This window comes from Centropristis striata, chromosome 7 (assembly GCF_030273125.1).
Source record: "Centropristis striata isolate RG_2023a ecotype Rhode Island chromosome 7, C.striata_1.0, whole genome shotgun sequence".
Lineage (NCBI taxonomy): Eukaryota > Metazoa > Chordata > Actinopteri > Perciformes > Serranidae > Centropristis > Centropristis striata.
The window spans coordinates 24,667,943-24,689,132 of record NC_081523.1 but is presented as its reverse complement, the minus strand read 5'-3'; the positions used below and the strand labels follow the sequence as shown (position 1 = coordinate 24,689,132).

Genomic DNA, 21,190 nt, shown 5'->3' with positions numbered 1-21,190 from the left:
AGTAAAACCAGCATGCAACAGAAGCAGTAAGCTATTTGTGTTAAAATTAAATAAATAAAAAACAGCTATTTTAGAACTAACAACCAGTGCCTTACTGGAGCTAACACCCTAACATTAAAGGACAAACAGTGTGTTGTTGGCAAGAGTTTTACTACACATCTGGAATGTCTACCTGGTGTAACATCACAGGCCTGAGCACTTTGACTTATTAACAACAGATTAAGAAATAACACTTTATTGCTATCAACTAAATCAAAAAGATCACATGCTTCTAGATGAAATGTTTGATTTTTGACATGAATTGCATCATCATATGCCATATATTACTGTATGTTACCATGGGAAACAGTTTTTCAAAATGCATTTTTGCCAAGTATCTAAGTATTCGCCTTCTTATTATTCCCACAGACATTACCCTGACTGACCCCCTGAAGTCCCCTGTTACAGTAATGTGCAACAGACTGTGAAATGACTGAACCTGGAAAATAATCAGGACCTTTTGTTAGTCTTAGGTGGGAGAGAGAGGTTTTTACACAGAGACATTGTGGCCACATTCCTCATCAAGGCTTCTCTGTGTTATGGTGAGTAACATGTCTGAGAGGTTTGGGGGCATTTCATTACAGTAGTATCATTGTTTTCCAGAATTCATCAGATTAAGGTCAGCATTTTTATCTTATTAGCAGCTGTACTAGTGATCAATTCTTTTACATTACAAAAGAAACTGATATCGTTATATCACTCTATTAATAATAAATCAGTGAAGTAAAATTGATGCATTAGGGCAACAACACAAAGTTAACAATTGTTGCTTTTTCTGTTTTTCATTACAGAAATGTTTTTTGTTTGCTTGCTTTAAAAAAAAAATCAAAAACCTATTGTATTCATCAGTGGATGGAGTTTAATGATTCCATGGGAAACCACAGAAAAACAAGTAAGTGGACCTTGTGGTAACACTTTCACCATTCTTTCATCTCCAAGATCATTTTGTTTTATTTATTCTTGTATTTTATTATTATTCACTTTATCGAAAGCTGAGATCTATTTACAGTGTAGTTTAGTTAATTCATTGGAAATATACACATAAAATAAAAAATTGACTTTGAAGATGTCTCCTATTAAATATCAGTAGATATACTAAAAAACCCTAACCCTAACTGGATAAAAATATATTTCTTTAAAAACAGAAGAAGACTTATGGTAAGACACACAACTGAACACAGCCAGACACAAACAGAATCAGAAAAAATCACACAGAAAAAAGGGGGAAAAAACATCAACCAAGAAGTGATTTCCCCAGCTAACATTAATAATAAGCCACGTGTCTGCGCTTCCCTTTCTAGGCCACTGGAGGCGCTGTTGGTCGCTGCTCTGTGAACTTTGTTCTAGTAGTAAATGGGCGTGTTTGCTCTCTATGCTCAGTCCTTTGAGTTACTCCTCAGGAAGGAAGGACATGGATTCAAGTCTGACAGGTAAGATGAGCTACTGCAGCTTGAAAATAACGCTAGAAATTGCAGAAAACTAACAGAAACAATGCCGTATTTTACACACTCTTGTTGTCTAAATATAGAGAAATGCTTAAAATGTTTGATCATTCATGGATTGTGTTTGTATTGGCATGAATGCATGTGATACTAATCGTCAAGGATTCTGTGTCAGTGTGTGTTTCTGTCAACTGAACTGTGCCCTGAGGCTATATTCCGGATTAACTGGAGTGTCCACGTTTATTTTCTGACATTAGTTTGTGCACCTTGTCATTGTGATTGTTGATGACCTTCATGTGTTGACAAGGAGGTAACAAAAACAATTTTCCCCATATGCAGGACTGCTGTACATCTGAGCCACGGGCTGCTCTTCTATACCTCAGACAGGGAATAAGGTGGAGATGGAGGACTCCTGGGCATTGGCCCTTTGGGCGCTGAAGATCTGGCTGTACCTCATAATCGGCCTCATCATGATCCCAGCCATGTTTGGCTTCTCACTGGGCATCTCTGAGACATACATGACCATCCTGGTGAAAACCTTAGAAGTACTGCTGTTTCTATCAATATGTTCATTATGTGTTCTAATCCACTCGCTCACATACGACTTGGACATGAATGCCTCCTGTCTCTCTTCTACAGTGGGCCACTCTGAATATACAGGAAGTATGTGCAGATGAATCAACACTCAAACCCTCTGCATCTAATGGTGAGTATGTGTATGGAAAATGTTCAAATAACGACTAGTAAAGTTGCTGTCATATCCTTTATTGTGAAAGATGGAGTATATATGCTGCGCTGCAGTGCTGGATTTCATAAGACACTTTATGACAAGTCTGGGCAAGCATGTTGCAATTTTATTACAGTTGTTCAGAATGCTTTGTGTTTCCTCATACAGATTAATTTCTTACAGGATGATAGCCCTATCAATTTAAAGCAGCTTTATTTGGCACTACAGGACTGTATCCTCTGCACCGAGCGGTCTCTGCCTGTCACTGTAACTCTGACAACTTGAGAACTTTTATGATAGGCAACAAGGTGAAGTTGCTCTGCAAACTTTGCCTATCTTACGAGACGCGATTACTCAACTCCTTATCACTCACTAAGCTGCAGAGGGTGGTATCCCGCCCACTGTAACATACTAAGATGTTGGTAATGTCAGCTGAATGTGGCCTCTGCAAAGTCCAAAGTGTGTCAGTGTTACATTTTTCAATGTAGACAAGAAGTGAAAGTGCTTCATAAACAGAGATAAGGTAGACATTGTTCTCTCAGTTTGGATTGAATATTGAATATAATGTTTGTTTTGGACTTTGACTGCTGAGTAATGATATTACTGAGGCCAGCTTTTAACTGTTCTGAGACCTGTTAGGCGGATAGTGTAAGATCACTGGCAGGGAAGCCTGCATTACTTCAGACTGCTTTCTGAACAGATCAGTTGTTGTGTTACTGTTATGCATTCCTGGTCAAAATGGGAAGTTCCTGCTGTGGTGAGAATCAGTGCCAGTATTTCATGTTGAGATCTGCAGATGAAACATCATTGTTCTGCCAAATGACACATGTTGTACATCTTTATGTTATGATGTAAGGATGCAGCGATCTGATTGGATACCAGTGTTGAATTAATAACCTGTTTGCCTTAATGTGTGGAGGTGCCTGGGATCTTTCTTGTATATGTAGGGCAACATCATGCTTGACTTAAACATCACGTTCCTAACCCTGTAAAACAAAATGTAACAAATCCATACATGGATATAAAATGTAATGAATTGTTATTTAGAAAAATAAATTAATAGATACATTTTGCACCAGGAATTTGGTTAAAAAGTCTTCAAAGTGCACAGGAATTAAATTTAGAGTGTGTGTACATTTTAAATGCAGCAACAAAATGGTCAAAACTTTAAAATTAAAATTCCAGTATATGAAGTATATAATATATAAACATAGAAATTAATTGAATAGATCACAGATACCTTATCTAGCTAATTTAGTATCTGCCCAATAACTGTTAGGTCAGGGCAAAATGGCCAAAATCTTCTACACTGTTATACCTCATTTCATATGTCATGTGATGTATATCACAATATAGCATGTTTTCTGCTTTTTTAAATAGTCTGTATGAAATAACAAAATGCTTTAATAGTTCTGTGTGTGTTAAATACTTTGCAAATGAAAAGTAGTGTGTTTCCTTAAGGATCAGAGTGTAAAGCAACCTCAGAATTATGTAAATATTGCTGTAATGCAGTTTGTCCACCTTGTTTTTTAAAAACTTTACAATGGAAACAATGCAAAAATATATACAACTGACATTATGTATTGTATGTTATATATTGTTTTGGAGTCATATCGGCCCGTACCAGTATCAGTGCATCCCGACTCTGAAGTACATATCAGTGCATATCGTATTGCTTCAGATTTATTGTAATCATTTATTTTAGTTTAGTTTTCTTATATAATTCTTGCCAAGTACAGAATATAATGTCCTTCCAAGAAACACATTCCTGAATTTTAAAACCATTTGTCTTCAGACACTATCAACACAAAATTTAAAGTTATGGCAAGGCTGACTTATCTTCCACATTACTGCTAAAATAATAATTAATATCAGATGATTGACTTTTACTCTTTTTGTGTGTGTGTGTGTGTGTGTGTGTGTCTCAGGCCTCATCCAGAGGGAGGATAGCTGTATGGAGAAAGAGTTAGAGGAGCTCAGACGCAGTCGTCCCAAACCACCAGTTGGCGGGGACTTTACACTAAGCGACTGTTTCTATTTCAGCCGGAGAGGAATTGAGAGCATTGTAGAGGATGAGGTACATTTTAACGTCATTAGAAAGAACACAGTTAGTTAGTAATAAGTGGCCTTGTTATGCTAGTCTGATTTTTAATTTTGTTCAACTCTAAATGTAGGTGACCCAGCGGTTCTCTTCAGAGGAGCTGGTGTCGTGGAACTTACTGACTCGCACCAACACTGATTTCCAGTACATCAGTCTGAAGCTGACGCTGGTTTATGGCCTCGGCATCTTTGTGAGATACTGCATCCTCGCCCCACTCAGGTACACCAACACTGCATACAGTCTGCTTACTGTGATATAAAGATGTAGTGATGTTAATGCAGGGTTGCCCTCCTGACAGAAATAATGTTAAAAGTGAGAGTCAAGCTTCAGTGCGAGGAGATTAAGAACCATTAGTTCTAGCAAACATTATGTAAAAGGTGACATTTAGGCCTGTGGAAATGCAAGATCATAGAAATGCAAACGTGCAGCAGTACATTGCTTTGCATCTATGTTGGTACTCCTGCCGGCTTCTGTAATGGTGTTTCAAAGGTGCTGTACACAACATTTGTAACATTAATGAAGCAGTAAATAAATGTTTGCTATGTAAATAGTGGAGTTATGGCATCCTGACCAAAGAATGAAGCCATGCTCCCTCTGTGTGTGTTTAATCTGAGCTACTCTGTTCTTTGTTGTCATAGCCAGTTTGACTTTATTGCACTACCCAGGGCATTAAAAAGTGATGCCAAAGGTTGTCCACAAGCATCTGTATGTGACAAGTTGGGAATGAAAACAAGAACCTTGTGCAAGCCCTGCTCAGACTCTGAACCATTGATATCCTCTGAATGTCCAGTATAGCACCTTTAAAGGGTTTAGTTCTTTGTCACCAAAGTCACACAGCAAAACAAATCAACTGACCAAGGCAGCAGTAGACCAATAACTTCACAGGTCAAATAACTGTTTGTCAACGCCGTCTGGTGGCTTTCCAGAGAGCATACATAAGAGTTTATTTCCCCCTCATGAAAACCTAAACAGGACAGTAAAATACAAGCAGAGTGCTTTGCAGATACAGATACCACCACACTTTTTGAAGTGATTATTGAGAAGAAAATAACCTTTATGTGAGTCTATAATTTTTTTTAGGAAAATCCTGCATAATATACCTTTTGTGTTTGTTTTTACTTGGCCCACCAATAAAAACCTAAAACATCATGAACCTATTTATTTTCCGTCAAACTATTCACTATTTTGTTACATGGTTTTTTTAAAACCTATTTCTAGCTGTAAAATTGTAGAATAAATGTGTTCCACTTTCCCCAGGATTCTTCTTGCCTGCATTGGCCTCACATGGTTGGTCATAGGAACATCTGCAGTTGGATTGCTTCCAAATTGGAGGTGACCACAAACTATAACCGTCCCAATAACCGGCATATTCCAGATCCAAATTTTTTTTCTCATGGAGATGGTTCCACCCTTCAAGTGCGCTTCTTTACATATGTGTGTGTTTTCAGGATGAAGTTCTGGCTCAGCGAATGGGTTCATGTGATGTGCTACAGGATCTGTGCTCGCGGACTCTCTGCCACTATCTGCTATCACAACAGGTATGAGCCTCCTCACCATGTGACTGTCTAACAATCAGATCAGGAATATCGTCCAATACTGACTCTATGTCTTCATTTCGCAACAACAGGGAAAATAAACCCCAAAAAGGAGGAATCTGTGTTGCCAATCACACCTCTCCTATTGACATTGTGATTCTCTGCAACGATGGGTGTTATGCTATGGTACCAAAATCTCATTTATTGCATTTTTTCCCATACCAGTAATGTTTCCTGCTAAATCATGCCACAAATGTGTTTATCAGGTGGGTCAGGTACATGGAGGTTTGATGGGAGTCCTCCAGAGAGCCATGGTAAGGTCATGTCCTCATGTCTGGTTTGAGAGAGCAGAGATGAAAGATCGCCACCTAGTGACCAAAAGGTCAGTTTTCCACTGCTTACCTCCAGCCATTTGCAGGCTTGTCATTGCATGTTTCTCTCGCCTGTATTTTCTCTCTGCGGCTGCTCTGGCACTAAGAGAGGTTGGCATTTTCCTGGCAGTAAAATCCTCTAGAGTTTCTCTATCTCTTATTGTCCAAACAAGAACAGATATGTTTTGGAAAGTTGCTACCGAACAGTGACTCATAATATCACACCTTCACCCAGACACTCCTTCCAGATGTTTGATGTAATGTCCCAAATTTGAAAAACTCTTCAAAGATTCAATATGTAGATATTTATATAGTCAGGAAATGGTTTCCATTACCTCTTTGTGTTGCTTCCAGGTTGACGGATCATGTGAATGACAAAACAAAGCTTCCCATATTGATATTTCCAGAGGGTAAGTGTGACCATGTAAAGAGATAGAGTTACTGTATCCACAGAAGACTTATGTTTGTCTTTGTATCATCAAAGATAAGACTCAGCGAGTGTTGTTATTTTAGCTCAGTGCCTGATGGCAGTCTGGCCACTCAGCGGTGACAAATGAGCAGCTACTTCATGTGGGTTTGGACAGAGCTCACACAATTCTGTCCCCTTTAATCTCCTGATGTCTGGTTTCCACAGGAACCTGTGTCAACAACACATCTGTCATGATGTTTAAAAAGGGAAGTTTTGAAATCGGAGCAACTATATATCCAGTAGCCATTAAGGTATTTCAGCCCTGTCCGTCAATCTGTATCAGATGTTTTCTGGCCTCAAATATTTCAAAGTGCAGTCCCTCACTACTCTTCCATCCATGTGTTTTTCTCAGTATGATCCCAAGTTTGGAGATGCTTTTTGGAATAGTTCCAAATATAGCATGGTCAGTTACCTGCTGAGGATGATGACCAGCTGGGCCCTCGTCTGTAATGTGTGGTACCTGCCTGCCATGCACCAACAGGTGTGTATGACATGTGCCCAAGCATGTGAGGGCACACATGCATAAAGCCACGTGTACAGCCCACAGGTGGCACCCCCACCCCTCGACATACTGTGTGTACACACACAGACATAATGCATAATGGTAGACTGAGTTTGTTTTTCATTCAAAAATGGCAGTAGGGGGAAGATGCTGTCCAGTTTGCCAACAGGGTTAAGTCGGCCATTGCTCACCAGGGAGGGCTGCTAGATCTACAGTGGTAAGATTCAACCTCTTAACTTTCTTCAGTTGTTAATTCTTAATTTGTTCTGTTGTATTTTTCTCCCTTTTTTTAATCTGAAAACAGATTTGTTCTGTAATAATCTGACTCTTGAAGAATCTCCTTTAAGTTTAGTTAAGGTGAAATCTAAATTAAAACAAATGTATTATATCATTATATTAAAGCTGTTAGGGGATTTTTGCTTATGTTCACATGGGGAACTGAAGACGATCTGCAACGTCACCAGACTACATTAACAAAAACATTTTACCTTGAAGAACACAAGAGTTGCTGGTCTACTGCTGCCTTGATCAATTAGTTTGATTGTGTAATTGTGTAACTTTCTAACTAACCCTTAGAAACACCAAAATCAGACAATACCACAAACAAACAAATCGAGGCAGCTTTAGACCAGCGACTCCCATGTTCTGCAAGGTAAAATGACTGTTTATGTGAATGGAGTCTGGTGGCTTTGAAGGTATCATAGATGGGCTTAATGGCTTCAGTTCCCCCTTAGAAAGGGCGGTCTGCAGTGAAAGAAAGAAATATTGCTTACAATTAAACTGGTATTGATTTTTTTTCTGTGGTTAAAATATGTTTTTTGGGCAGTGCACAGCTTAGCTTCTGTCCGCTACTCCTGCCTTCTCTCCACTGAGGGCATGCAGACCGCCATCAACTGCAGCTAATACATGAGTGTGGATACCTCGTACAACCTAATTTCAATGAATCCTAACTTTCCCTTTAAGTTTAATTTATAGCTTTTGAAAAAGTTTCAAAAGGAATTAAATGGATGATTGTTATTCATTTAAATTAGAAACATGCTTTCTCCTTTTTTTGGCTTGACAGTTACCTTCTTTAACATCAAACAGCTGTTGTTAAATTATTATATTAGCACCAGTCTCAGTTTATCCCGTCTCCACCTGTCTGCCTCTGCAGGGATGGAGGCCTGAAGAGAGCAAAGGTGAAGGAGTCGTTTAAAGAGGAGCAGCAGAAGCAGTACAGCAGCATGGTAGTGGGAGATGACAGCAGCAGCAACAACAGTGACTGAGATGACCCAATCAGCACGCTGCAAAATACCCCGACCCTGTTTTTGGAGAATATACACTGGAAAAAGGCCTCTCTCCTCTTATTTGTTTCATTGGCTGGAACTGACAGAGAATACTACCATGTGGACTTGTAAACACATGGTGAAACCTCCGCTACAGCTGAAAGGAGGAGAGTCTCAGTGATTCACAGAAAACACAAGTGCAATATTGAACTTTATAAGGTGCAGAGTGAGAGGGGAAAACTGTCTGTTTTTACTGCTGCTGAAGATACTATAGCTGTTGTTGTGATTGAATGTTAATTCTGAGAATATGCTTCGAATTAAATGTGTGATTGCAAAAAAAACACTCAGAAAAACTGGATTCATGAATGTGTCAAAGAGAGTTGATTCATTTATGTGCTGTTCATTGTTTTTAAGGTACATTTTAGTTTACGATGTCAATAAAATCTGGAGGTATTTTGCAGTTGTACTGTTTTATAGCTTGACATATTTTTTAACACTTATAACAGTTGCAAAAATGAATACTGACATAATTGTGAGATTAGCATTTAAATATTGGTTTTATGCATTTAGGGAAGCCCTGAGAGCCAATGAAGACAAAAAGAATTTTGATGATCCGTTTTCTAAGTCTTATCTTAATAGTTTCCCCTGTGTTTTAAACATAAAATAAATAAAGAACATTTTGCGAGGACTTTTAGCAGCATATTGGCAACAAGAGACTGAAGTGCACCACAACCCCATGTTGTAAATAGGACTAAAAGCAATCATTTTGCCATTTTGTCATTTTGCAGTTTTCTTCCAGGGGAGTTTCTCCTTGTACTCTAAACATGAGGTACATACATAACGTGTTTGCGGGTTTTGACATTACTGTGATACCTGTCAATTGGCTAGAAATATAAACTTGCCTGGAAGAAAACAAGAATGCTTTTAGTCCTATGGAGAATAGGACTGTGAAGACTGAGCAGCAGTGAGCAAAGAAGGTATTTAAGAACATGGATAGGAAGCTACAGTAGAGACAAACATCCTGACATTGTACTAACCGAGCACCGTTAGCCTTTACAATTGAGCTGCTTCACTAAACTTGTTAGATGTTGATTTGTGTTTATTATTATTTTGAAACCTGAAATGCTGCCTCCTTGGACATATTCAAAAAACTTCTCAAGCACCATCTGTTCACAAAGGCTTTTGGACTCACCTAACCCCCTCATCAGTGCTCAATTGTTTTTGTCATCTTATTGTATTGTATTGTAAAGTGTCCTTGGGCTTCTTGAAAGGCACTATATACATTTAAGTTATTATTATTATAGTTATTATTATTATTATTATTATGGTTAGAAAATGAATAATTTTGTAAACATATTCTGTATCCTAAGTCATGGCAACCACTACCTTTAATTGTTGCCTGTTCTCTGTTTAGATCATGGGTTAGTGGTGCTCTTTAGGGTCTTGTGGCCAAAATATGTATTACAACAACAAACAAAGAAATTCACCAGCCAAAATTTTTTTCCGGCTCTTTTCACAAGTTTTTGTCTTCACCTGTTCAGTCATAAACACAGGAGAGAAAACAAATTAGATCAGATGGAGAAAATGGATCACAAACATTTTTTTCCTAACTTGCATTCAGGGCTTTCCTAGCCCTAGAACATTAAACAAACCTCTATAAAACAAAGTTTTCATTTAACGATAACCTGACAACGGAACAATCTTCGATATCGATATCGATATCGAAATCGAAGTTAATACTGATAGACGTGAAACACTGATAGCTTTTCACAGGAAACTTCTTGCACATTGTTTTTGGTAACCTTTGACCCCTCACCCCTTTCTCACAGCACCGCAAAGGGAAAGAACAGACACAAGAGACACAAAGGTTTGGCACTTAAATAATACATGATGATGTTGAGTGTTCATTTAGTGTCCACATGAGATGGGATGGCCTTAAAGGATAACACACAGTTTAGACTTTTTGGATTTCTCTTCACTGGGCAGTTTCCCTGAAGTATGATCCTCACTGCTGTCATTTTTCTGTAGGCTCCTCTCTCCAGCTTTGGATCCCTCTCCACTGAGCAGTTTTCCTGAAGTGTGATCCTCACTGTTGTCATTATTCTGTGGGCTCCTCTCTCCGGCTTCTCGAAAAACATAAAGGGGCTCACTCACTGTAACTGTGTTGCAATCCTGATAATTGTTTTGTTTCAAATTCTCTCACCATCTTTTTCACCATCATCACTGGGTTCTGTGTTGTCCTGGATGCCCTGTATAAAACAATCATCACTTAATCACATAAACAATAGACACTCACAGTGCTGCACACAGCCTCTAAACCAGTTCTACTTGATGACAGTACTCACCTGCAACAAGCCTCTTTTGTTTTCCTTTCTCTGTTTGAGTTCCTGATATCTGCAAATATCAACAATGAAAACCACTTTACATGTCACTGCCAAGAGACTCAGCTGAGTCTAATTCATTTCTAATAATGTGGAGAAGGCCAGCATGTCTTTAAAATGTGACTTCCTGTCTGAACCAGCATTTGGAGAAACAAATGGTACAGTGAAATATTTATGAGCCTGATTAATGCCTCACATCTGTCTCCCACTCTGCACAGTTCAAATGACAAACAGGTTGCTGTTGATTCAGACAGGCAGTGTTTAAATGAAGCTGCTTTTATCTCTTAGCAATAAAAGCCAACAGAGTCACTCCATGGCCAATCTTCTGTAGTTTTACCTCAGTAAATCAAATGGTTTCTACAGTCAGAGCCCTAGCCCTAACAGTATATTAACACACTTTATGTATTTTATTGTGGACAAAGATTTTAAATTTAGCAAGCTAATTAGTTTGTCATTAATGCACACCCATTATTTAATTAGTTGCTGGAAGACTGGGGAATGACTGTGATGAGTGTGTTGCCATGATAACATCAACATGCACTGGTGTGTAGTAATAGATTAATTAATGAAATGCAGAAATAAAAGCCTATTTTATAAAATAAAATAACATTCTAGGTTAATAAAAAACAAATAAAGAAAAAAAAAGAAAAAACAGTAAATGTAATTAATTTATTTGATAAGGTTCTTCTTGATATACATTTATTTTGTTATTAAATTATGCCCCAATTAGTTTTTTCCCATTTTTATTTATTTCCCTATCTATTTATTTGTTGAGTATTATTTATTTTTTATTCATTTTTTATTATTTATTTCTGTGCTTAATTAATTCTCTAAATAATTAACTTAAATTAACCAAAACATGTATTTGATAACACAGGCTTATCCATTCATTTATTTATTAATTTATGTATTCATTTATTTATTATGGCAGCTTTAATCCTCCGTAGGTGGACTAACCGAATTGCAGGTGGCCACAAAATATAGCCATTCCACACAAAATGCTCATTTTTTGCAAGACAAAATTTTGAGTGATTTGTGAATATACCTGCAATTTAACTGTTACAACATTACAGATTGGGCTTTTTGCAACATTTTCTATTAAGAGCTTTATTTTTCTCTCTCAGTAAAAGAAACATAATAGAAACACATTATATTAACAGTTATTAAAAATGTTGGATTTTTTGTATTGACTGATAATGTGATTTGAATTTAAGAACACAAAAGCTCTCTGTGTTGCCTACTAAAAATCGATAGCATTCGTATTACTTATCCATTGTTAAATTTGAAAGGTAACCCCGTTACTTGTCAGTAAATGTGTGCATTGTGTATTTGACCCACCGTTGCAGATATGAGTCAATGTTCCTATTGGCAGGTTTGGTCGACCTCATCAGTCCGCCTGGTGTCCATGTCATGCTTGTATCTACTCCGACATCCACTCTCCCTGCAGCTCCAGATGCAATAGGCATCTCTGCCAGCAGAACTTCAGATTTCAGAAATCCAAATTAAACTCACAGTCATATGGATGCAGCTGTACTGATGCAAATGTGCTGAAAGTGGAGCTTGCCTTGCAGTATTTCACACACTCCTACCGTAGTCCCCCTGTTGTTGACTGGCTGTGTGAGCAGGAAAAAGTGGACATGGAGCTTATGTGGGTGTTTGTTGTTGTATCCATGGCAACAGTGTCCTCAAAGAATGGAACCGCAGTGAGGCCTCTGTGATGGAACCACTGACATCTTCTTTACTTTACTTTACTTTACTTTACTTTACTTTACTTTACTTTACTTTACTTTACTTTACTTTACTGTATATGTACTGTAGCAGTTCGTGGAAAGTCTTGTACCATGCAAGAAAAACAGCTTTTGTCATAATGAGCATGATTTATCCATTCAGTTTCATCATGGTTGTTATAATTCTCTCATTATACAGAGGAACAAAATTTACAATATAACAAATATTACTATGACAATTATTCATAAGCTTAAACAAAAACATCTCCTTAATTACATATTAAACCCACTATTTTTCTTTTTTTAAATTGTCATTTATAGTGTGTGATGACTCAAGTTACATATTTCTTAATGAGTTAAATTTTTAAAATATATATATTTTTTTGAATAACAATATCTTTCTGTGCATGATTTTTCCTGCAATAGTCTAGAGTTTTTCGTCCTACTCCATAATACAGTGTTGTTTAACAAAATGGTCATTTTTAATCAACACAGAACTTTTTGAGGAACATTTTATTCTCAAGAGCAAACAAACAAATCAGACTCGACTTCAGAACTGCAGCATTTATTACCATTAAACAGTTTTGGTTGAATGAGTCAGATATTCCATCATTATTCCATCAGTCATTGGTCAGTCAGTCATCAGTCAATGTCAACCAGCCAGTGTAAAAGAGTTATCTGCATGTATGTATGACCTGTTTGACCTGACTACAGTCCCTGTTAGGATTCTTCCTTCTCATCTCCGTGCGTGATGGTGTAGCAGAGGGACTTGTAGTCGATGTTGCCAGTTGGGTCAATGGGAGCCAGAGCGAAGGCCTGATCCGCCTAGAGGATTATAAAATCATAATTTGTCTGGTGAAATATTATCTTAAAGATGAGTTTTTCAAGATTTGTAAAGATAGAAAAAACACAAACCTCCTCTGCTGTGAATTTATCAGCCTGGTTCATCAGTAATCGTCTAAACCTGAATAAACAAGACATAAAAAAGCAAAAGGAGAGGATAAATGAGATATTACAGCTAATATGGAAAATATGAAACACATCAAACATTATTAATTAATTCTATGTATCTTACTCATCCTTGTTAACAAAGCCTGTCCCATTGGGGTCAAACAGCTTGAAGGCAGCAAGTATGGTGTCTTCAGGATCGGTGCCTGGAAGAAAACAAAGCAGCTTGAGCTTCTTCGAAAACGTGTTTTCTTTTTTAAAGTATTCTATTGAGCAGCTGTGAAAAGTTCTCACCGTTGAGTTTCTCCCCAAAAAGAGTCAGAAACACGGTGAAGTTGATTGGACCCTTCCCCTCATTCAGCATCTCATCCAGCTCCTCGTCATTGACATTGAGCTTCCCTGGAACACACACACACACACACACACACACAAATACACAATAATTTAAGCAAATATATCCAATTCAATAAGAAAAGCTTGATACACCAATAGAACCTCTTTTTTAAAGGTATAAATAAATACATTAAGAAAAAATAAAGGTAAAGACAATACCCAGCTGTCCATAGGTCTCCTTCAGGTCTTGTTTTTTTATAACACCATCTCTGTCTTGGTCAATGCATCCAAAAGCCTGTAGGGTAAAGCACAAAAGAATATTAATTCTGATAATAATAAAAAATAATGATATTAAATATGAAATAGCCACATGTGTGCATTTGAATTACAACTTTTCAGAAATGCACAATTCATTGTTGTTTAAAAATAAAATAAGGCATTGCTGCATTGTTCCTTTATAGGACCTGTTGTTTTGCTTTTTTAAAAATCCAGGTATGCCATTTATGGCAGGCAGGCTTTTTTATATGATAAAATCATTTTTTTGTCATTGTTTTTGACTGAAATTACCAAACTTTTGATTACGCTTTAGAGAATCAAGCTACAACTCAAATTTCTCATAACAATGGTTTGCAATGGGCATATACTTTTCATCCATGCAGTTTATTTACAGTATAAGAGTGATTAAAGTTCAATTGCTTGAATATTTCCCTTTCACTGCATGGATCTGAAGATCAAAAATGCCCAAATTCCCTCCAAGAGAAGTTTTAAAAGCAGCCGTTCCGAGGCAGGTGTAGATGCAGTACTGTACCTCCTTGAACTCCTGGATCTGGGACTGCTCAAACATGGAGAAGACATTGGAGCAAGCCTTCTGTCCTCCCCTCTGTCTCTTATTGGAGGCCTTCTTACTCGCCTGAGAAGACAAACACAAACTCAGTTTACACACTGATATTTAATACAATATTAGAGAGTATGGAAAGACTGAAAATGTTGACTGACTCACCATGTCTGAATGATCGTACGTGAAGTCCCAGCCCGGATGTGATGCTGGGGTGGGTTTTATGTATGCCCCATCTTATCTTCTACCGTCCTATAATAGCCAGCTGTGGGCAGCACAGTCCCTTACATGGCCATGGCTGCTCTGTGTCACTGAAGGTACCTGATAAGAGGTGAAGCAATCAGGATTCCTCTGGGCTGGAAAATAGAGATATAAAGAGTGGAGTTGGAGAGAGGAGGCTGGGCAGAGTGACCTCTGACGTCTGACAGCCACTCAGCCGAATATAGTTCGTCCTCATAGGTCAAATCAAGCTCTAAAGATAACTTTATGTGCACTATTATAAAGACTTCAGGAACAACATTGTTCCATGCTACACAGCATGACACAATCAAGGCCTGGTTACCTACAGAAAATGAAGATCCAGCAAATGAAATTTGATAAACTTTTTGATTAAAAACTGATAAAACCAGCTTGAAAATATAACTAATGGTGTATTATATACAGCCAAGTGAAGGAAACAGGAACAATACCTTGATTTACTTTGAACAGTTTCCTCTCCTATTAGTCGAATAAAAGTGACAATAAGTCACATTTTTAAGATTTGTTTACAGGTTCAGAGACCTAAAAACCACATGCTAATCAATTTTATCTGTGGCATTTAATTTTAAACCGTATTTGGCACTCAAAATAGAGAAATAACACACATTTAAAGTATAAGAGTTTAATTTAATTAAGCAATTTTATTTACAATTAAGCTTATTCACATTTCATTTTCATCATGCACAACCTACTGGCTAACACAGTTGTAAACATAAAATTTGAATGTACAAAACCAAAGAGATATTTTATTGCTCACAAACAAGAATTACTTGGCAGAAAAGGTAATTTAGTCATAGTTTACAACAGCATTCGCAAAAAGAATCCTTGTGTTATATATGAAGACATTTGCACGGGTATTACAATATATCATTAAATAATACATCAGGTCATACCCAAACACTATCAACAAGTTGAGAAACACTGAAATTGCTACAAGTTGGTCTAATGCTACCAAATACAGTATAATACAAGTTGCTTTCTTGTCCGTATCGTCCAGCTGTGAGTGTCCAGTTTGCTGTCACACGTCCTTCAAAGCCTGAAAAAGGCCAGAGCTGCCAACTGTGGACGACATGTCATCACTGTTCTCAGATCAGAGTTCGGGCTTGCTTCACTGCCCTCCTTTTAGGAGGCAGCTCAGTGCACACGGCTCCCTGTACTGCGTCAGCATGCAGCCATCTTACAGGCCACGGCGGAGATAAGGGCGGCTCCACGACCGCTCCCCTCCTCCGACTGGATGAAGGTGATCTCACAGTGAGGCGTGAGGTCCCAGACGATTTTGTGGAACCTGTCACGGAAACTGAGATATAAAAGCAACACATTTAGAGTAGAGAAACATTATATATTTGCTCCATATATTCATAAAACGATATTCAAAGTCTGAACTGTGGGGCGTTCCTCACCATGGGTGCAGCTTGTAGACGGACCCGTCAACCCCAACTGTGATCTTCAGGGCCTCCTGGCTGCGTCGCTCCCGCATCAGGTTGATCACACCAGCGAGCCCTGCACCGCACATGTGAGCAGAGCGAGTGGAAACACTCTCACACACCAGACGCACAATGTCACAGTCCAGCTCTGAAGGCAGGACACCCAGCGAGGACAGGATGTTGTAGATTTGTTTTCTGTCCCCAGTGTCACTATTAAAAAAAAGAAAAAAAGGCATTATTAAAAAGAGCAGTAGTTTCTAGTAATTTCTAGTTCCACTATACGTACACACACACACACACACACACACATATATACAACAGCTGTAAGTAAAGCAAACCAAATTGCCTCCCTATATTCCCCATCAACACTGTTATATAAGCTTATCTGATCAGCATACAACAGGCTTACATTGTTTATTTGCTTTTAATTATATTAATGGATTTTCTTTCGTTTGTGCTAATGATGCAATGCAATAACTGTCCACATGGATAAGTAATGTCGTTCGATATCCCTTGTTGATTTTTTTAAAAGACAACATTTATTTTTTAAAACTGTTTTATTCATTGATGCTCACCTCTCCATCTGTGAGACGTAGCGCGTCTCAAAGCTGCCGCGTGTCTTCAGCAGCTCTGACGCTTCGCCATTAAAAAGAAGGTTTTCATTCACCAGCTTCATCAGAACAAGCCTGACCAGCTCGCCCATATACTTTCCACTGATCAGCTTCTCATATCTACAGGACGGAGAACAAAAGAAGGGAACTTTAAATAAATATTGCTAGGATGGGTGTGAGCATGAACTCATGAGAGGATGGTGGAAGAAACAGGAAGGATATGCGCGTCACAAAACACATGAGCAAACAACTTTCTCTTCTTTCAAAGAAGGAGGGCGGATGAGGATGACAACGTCAATGCTTAAGAGGCTCAATGAGGCTGGGCTCAGCAGTTGTCTGTGTTAAGGGGCTGCCAGTGCAAAAGGTAAACAGTCATTAGGCCCACAGGCACTATGGCAAGCAGAGGAGAGGGGTCATTAATCTGACACCCCCACATGCTGACTGACCACTGACGTATGAGGGCTCTGGCCATTTACAAACATCCTTAGGAAAAACAACTTGTAGCTTAGCAACTACACAGAGACCTCAGGTGAGAGTCAGGTGAGTATTACCACAGAAGGATGATTAATTCAGAAAAACAATAAGAGAATGAGGGAGAGGATGTGTGGCACGTTTTAAATGAATCCCTCACTTCCAGCACCTTTAATGACATATTACTCAAACACTTGAGTGAATGTGCATACGGTAGATGAAGTTAGAAGACGTATAGAGTTGGGTTATATAAGTGATGAGCCTTCCCATGTGTGAATTTAACTGCATGTTCGCACTGAATGCACTCACAGCTGCTTTCCGGGGTTAATTGAGGTTTCGTCCACCACTCTGTCGTACTCCAGCCTGAACTCCTCCAGCTCCCCGTTGTTTCCGAACGCCCCCCACTCTGTGTTCACACACATCCGGCCCTCCTCCCCTTCCACCAGCTCCACAGTCCTCATCTCCTCCATGTAACATGCATTGCAGCCAGTGCCTGGTGAAAGAGACGCAAAGACACGCAGAGATGAGCATTTACTATGAAACAGCAACAAGGGAGGATAAACAACTATAAAATCTGAGTGTCTTGTTTGTCCCCAGGGGCTCATAGTCTCATAATCAGCCACTGCTGATAACTACTCACCAACAATCATCCCGACTTCGCAGCTGCGATCCTCGTAATAGCAGGAAATCATGGTGGCTACTGTGTCATTCACCATGGCAACCACATCCATCTCAAAGTCCTAAATGACAACACCAAACGATAATGCATTTAGAGTCATCCAGCTGTATACAGGTGTAGCAAATCAGTCTTGAAAGCAAATCATTGTAATATCTCACCCCTCGTCTCTTGATAGCATCTCTGAGTAAACCCACAATGTTGTTCCCTTCTGCCCCAGAAGCCTTGAAGCCTTTGGTCCAGTTAATCAGGATACCCTGTGGAAAGAAAAAAGACAAACCATCAAACCAGAACTTTTGGAAAAATAAAGTGAAGCCAAGCGAGTCCTGACCGATCGTTGGACAGTATCATATCCTACCTTATCAATGTCCTCGTGCCGTACAGGGAAGGAGAAGGTAAAACCCAGAGGAAGCTTCTTGTGCTTTATATGATGTTTGTCCAAAAAGTCTGACATGCACTCTGCTATGTAGTCAAATAGCTGCAAGGAGAGAGAAAGAATGGATAGGAGATGTGGAGAAAATGCAATATCACTAATGCTAATATCATTATGAGAGGTAAAGTCAATGCCAGAAAAGCAGACCCCTAAGATATAGTGTTGAAAAGTCACCATAAAGTTATATGCAGGGGTGCTCAAACTTTTACATGCGAAGCCCCTACTTGTTTTCCTCATCTACCCTCCAATCTGACCCCCACTTTGAAAATCTCTGGCTATATCAACTACAAATGACTGGTGACAATAATAAAACAGCACTTATGGATACTGTAAAGAGATTGCTTTGCTCACCATTTCAGCAGTGCCTGTCATGGCATCTTCAGGAATGGAGTACATCTGGTTCTTGGTCTCCACCTTCCAGCCTCTCTCCTCATCTTCACCCACCTTTACAAGCATCACACGGAAGTTGGTGCCCCCCAGGTCCAGAGCCAGGAAATCTCCCACCTCTGTCAGAACACACACTACATCTGAACATGCACGTACTGGCTTTACCTGCACACGTGATTATCATTTCATCTTAGAGACCTCTGTGTGACTTCTAAAAAAAAAAGGATCTTATCATGGAAGAATGAGTTTTTACCTGACCCCTCATGGGTGGAGCAGACATAAGTTGGAAGCATTTTGACACTGGCCTCTTCGTGTGTCTCTAAACGCAGTCCTCTTTCCATCTCATGCTGCATCCTCTTCATCACTTCTTTAAGCTCTTCCGTATTCAGCCTGAACTCTGACAGGATCTGTTCTACCTGCAACCAGAGGAGAGAAGAGCAGGTCAGGAGCTTTTAACCATATGGTATGTACATAAGAACTGGAACTGCCCCATTTTGTGGAACAGACATTTCATTTATTTTGAAAAGATAAGACAGGAAACAACAAACAGCTGTAACAGCAAAAAAGGAATCAGAGCAGACACAAAAAAGATGCTAAAGAAAGAAAAAACAAACTTTTAAAGTACAAGGCAATGGCTGAAGTGCAGATGACTCAAAGTTCTGGGAAAAAGTTGCCACATACAACCATATTTTCAGTAAAGTACAGGAAAAACTAATATCTGAACATCGAATACAATCAAGCTCTCACGCTATGGTTAATTCAAAAGCACAAATCCATAACAATACTTAAGTCACAAACTATTTTGACCTCTACAAAGTTTTATCATACAGAAAAGTGAATGTTACCATGAGGAATTTATCCACCAAGGAGCTGAAGCTACAAGGCATCTTCACCATCTGGTCGAGTTGAGAGCTGACACAAGGCATCGTCGCAGGTTTATCTAAATGAGCCTCTGTGTGTGTTTCTAGGTGTGCGGTGAGTGTGTGTCCACCCTGTGTGTGTGCAGAGTCAGTGAAGTGTGAGTACCACTGAATGAGAATCTCTCAGCTGTTTTTATGCCCAGGTGAAGTGGGCTGGACACACAAGACGCGAATGCCAACCCCTTCCCACACTCACCCCATCTGGCCTTCGGGAATTAAACACACACACACACACACACACACACACACACACACACACACACACCTCCCCAAAAATCAGCCAAAAATCTACATGACCTAAATTCAAGTAAGAACAAGTAAGAACTACATTTTATGAACAAGTCAGTTTCATCATGCAGTCTATTACTTCTATACTTCTATATTTCATTTATGACTTGTTTCTTTATGAAGCTTAAATATAAATGAATATGCACAATTGTATTATTCCTTTCTTAATAAAACAGATATTAATAACTAACAGCAGCTGACTTGTTTAATGCATGACCTATTTAATCATAATATCAACATTTTGAAGGTTTATGAATCCTATGTTATCATGATGGCATTTTAAATGGTTTTTACAAATGTTGATAATTAAATTAACTGCTAAATTTAAATCAAATTAAATCAAAATTACTTTATTAACTATTACTTGAGTTAGTCTGTTAGTTCTTCTGTAAATTATTGAAGAATTGAAAATTGAAACATATTCTTGTATATGATATATTTTTTGCTGTTTGTCTGTAAATTAGTTTAATTTGCTGCTATTTTAGACAGGGAAATTGTTGAGCCCAGTGAGGTTTTGCTTGTTTTAAGGTATGAAAAAAACCACACAAAAGCATAATCTTATCTTTACCTTTTGCACTGGCATAATCATAATCATTGTGCTTTGTCAGTGTGGAGAACTGAATTAAGGGAATATGATCTGTCTAATCTCAGATGGCTAACAAAGAGTTAAGATAAATGTAGCATTTATTATTAGTATTAAGTATAATTTAATCTTTGCTTTAACGTGGCATGGTGTAACCTGTAACCCAGAGATAATGCAATTGACTGACATTGAACAACCCGCCAACATGACAAATCAAATAAATCTGACCATGAACCCTGTCACCTGAACTGATTATTCTTTTTATTTAGAAGAGCAACATCCAATGCCAAATTGTGACTCAATGCAGGAACTTCAGAGGCCCGATAGTTACGCAAACATTTCTAAAATTAGTAACATGTCTAAAATTAGCAACAGTGTGGGATGAATGACCTCTAAAACTAACATTAGTATGCTGCAGGTGAAGGTCTCCTGTGCCTATCAGCATCAGTAGTTTACCTGACCTG

At 38.5% G+C, this 21,190-nt stretch overlaps 3 protein-coding genes across 4 annotated transcripts; 1 reads left to right on the top strand and 2 right to left on the bottom strand.

Annotated features, from left to right (window-relative positions):
- The first annotated feature begins 1,407 nt into the window (after positions 1 to 1,407).
- On the top strand, positions 1,408 to 10,318 carry agpat9l (1-acylglycerol-3-phosphate O-acyltransferase 9, like). Its single transcript, XM_059338233.1, has 14 exons — positions 1,408 to 1,469; positions 1,821 to 2,026; positions 2,121 to 2,187; positions 4,137 to 4,285; positions 4,383 to 4,528; positions 5,567 to 5,641; positions 5,758 to 5,847; positions 5,937 to 6,030; positions 6,111 to 6,226; positions 6,570 to 6,625; positions 6,850 to 6,935; positions 7,037 to 7,165; positions 7,324 to 7,403; positions 8,340 to 10,318. The coding sequence occupies exons 2-13, from the start codon at positions 1,883 to 1,885 to the stop codon at positions 7,324 to 7,326; spliced, it is 1,155 nt and encodes a 384-aa protein (XP_059194216.1). The 5' UTR covers positions 1,408 to 1,469; positions 1,821 to 1,882; the 3' UTR covers positions 7,327 to 7,403; positions 8,340 to 10,318.
- A 2,749-nt stretch (positions 10,319 to 13,067) lies between these two features.
- myl7 (myosin, light chain 7, regulatory) lies at positions 13,068 to 15,408 on the bottom strand. The gene is made up of 7 exons (XM_059337091.1): positions 14,841 to 15,408; positions 14,649 to 14,750; positions 14,060 to 14,135; positions 13,802 to 13,906; positions 13,635 to 13,713; positions 13,475 to 13,523; positions 13,068 to 13,384 (listed from the first exon to the last, which is right to left on the bottom strand). The coding sequence occupies exons 1-7, from the start codon at positions 14,841 to 14,843 to the stop codon at positions 13,280 to 13,282; spliced, it is 519 nt and encodes a 172-aa protein (XP_059193074.1). The 5' UTR covers positions 14,844 to 15,408; the 3' UTR covers positions 13,068 to 13,279.
- A 131-nt stretch (positions 15,409 to 15,539) lies between these two features.
- On the bottom strand, positions 15,540 to 19,969 carry gck (glucokinase (hexokinase 4)). 2 transcript variants are annotated; one of them, XM_059337089.1, is made up of 10 exons: positions 19,781 to 19,969; positions 19,189 to 19,351; positions 18,900 to 19,069; positions 18,474 to 18,593; positions 18,277 to 18,372; positions 18,080 to 18,179; positions 17,749 to 17,932; positions 16,933 to 17,088; positions 16,334 to 16,567; positions 15,540 to 16,230 (listed from the first exon to the last, which is right to left on the bottom strand). In XM_059337089.1, exons 1-10 carry the CDS (start codon positions 19,859 to 19,861, stop codon positions 16,095 to 16,097), a joined length of 1,440 nt encoding a protein of 479 aa, XP_059193072.1. In that variant the 5' UTR covers positions 19,862 to 19,969; the 3' UTR covers positions 15,540 to 16,094. The 2 variants fall into 2 exon arrangements, with proteins under 2 accessions (XP_059193072.1, XP_059193073.1); XM_059337090.1 differs by having other exon boundaries at positions 18,900 to 19,054; positions 19,781 to 19,968.
- Between the last annotated feature and the right edge of the window lie 1,221 nt (positions 19,970 to 21,190).

Excerpts from the sequence above, each read along its gene's own strand:
- agpat9l (XM_059338233.1), top strand. The coding sequence starts at position 1,883 with ATGGAGGACTCCTGGGCATTGGCCCTTTGGGCGCTGAAGATCTGGCTG. Across the intron at positions 5,642-5,757 it reads GGATTGCTTCCAAATTGGAG|GATGAAGTTCTGGCTCAGCG; the intron begins GTGACCACAAAC and ends GTGTGTTTTCAG. Across the intron at positions 6,031-6,110 it reads ACGATGGGTGTTATGCTATG|GTGGGTCAGGTACATGGAGG; the intron begins GTACCAAAATCT and ends TGTGTTTATCAG.
- myl7 (XM_059337091.1), bottom strand. Across the intron at positions 13,907-14,059 it reads GGAGACCTATGGACAGCTGG|GGAAGCTCAATGTCAATGAC; the intron begins GTATTGTCTTTA and ends TGTGTGTTCCAG. Across the intron at positions 13,524-13,634 it reads GGCTTTGTTAACAAGGATGA|GTTTAGACGATTACTGATGA; the intron begins GTAAGATACATA and ends TTGTTTATTCAG.
- gck (XM_059337089.1), bottom strand. The coding sequence starts at position 19,861 with ATGCCTTGTGTCAGCTCTCAACTCGACCAGATGGTGAAGATGCCTTGT. Across the intron at positions 18,180-18,276 it reads ATGCTATCAAGAGACGAGGG|GACTTTGAGATGGATGTGGT; the intron begins GTGAGATATTAC and ends GTTGTCATTTAG. Across the intron at positions 16,231-16,333 it reads GTCTACAAGCTGCACCCATG|TTTCCGTGACAGGTTCCACA; the intron begins GTGAGGAACGCC and ends TTTATATCTCAG.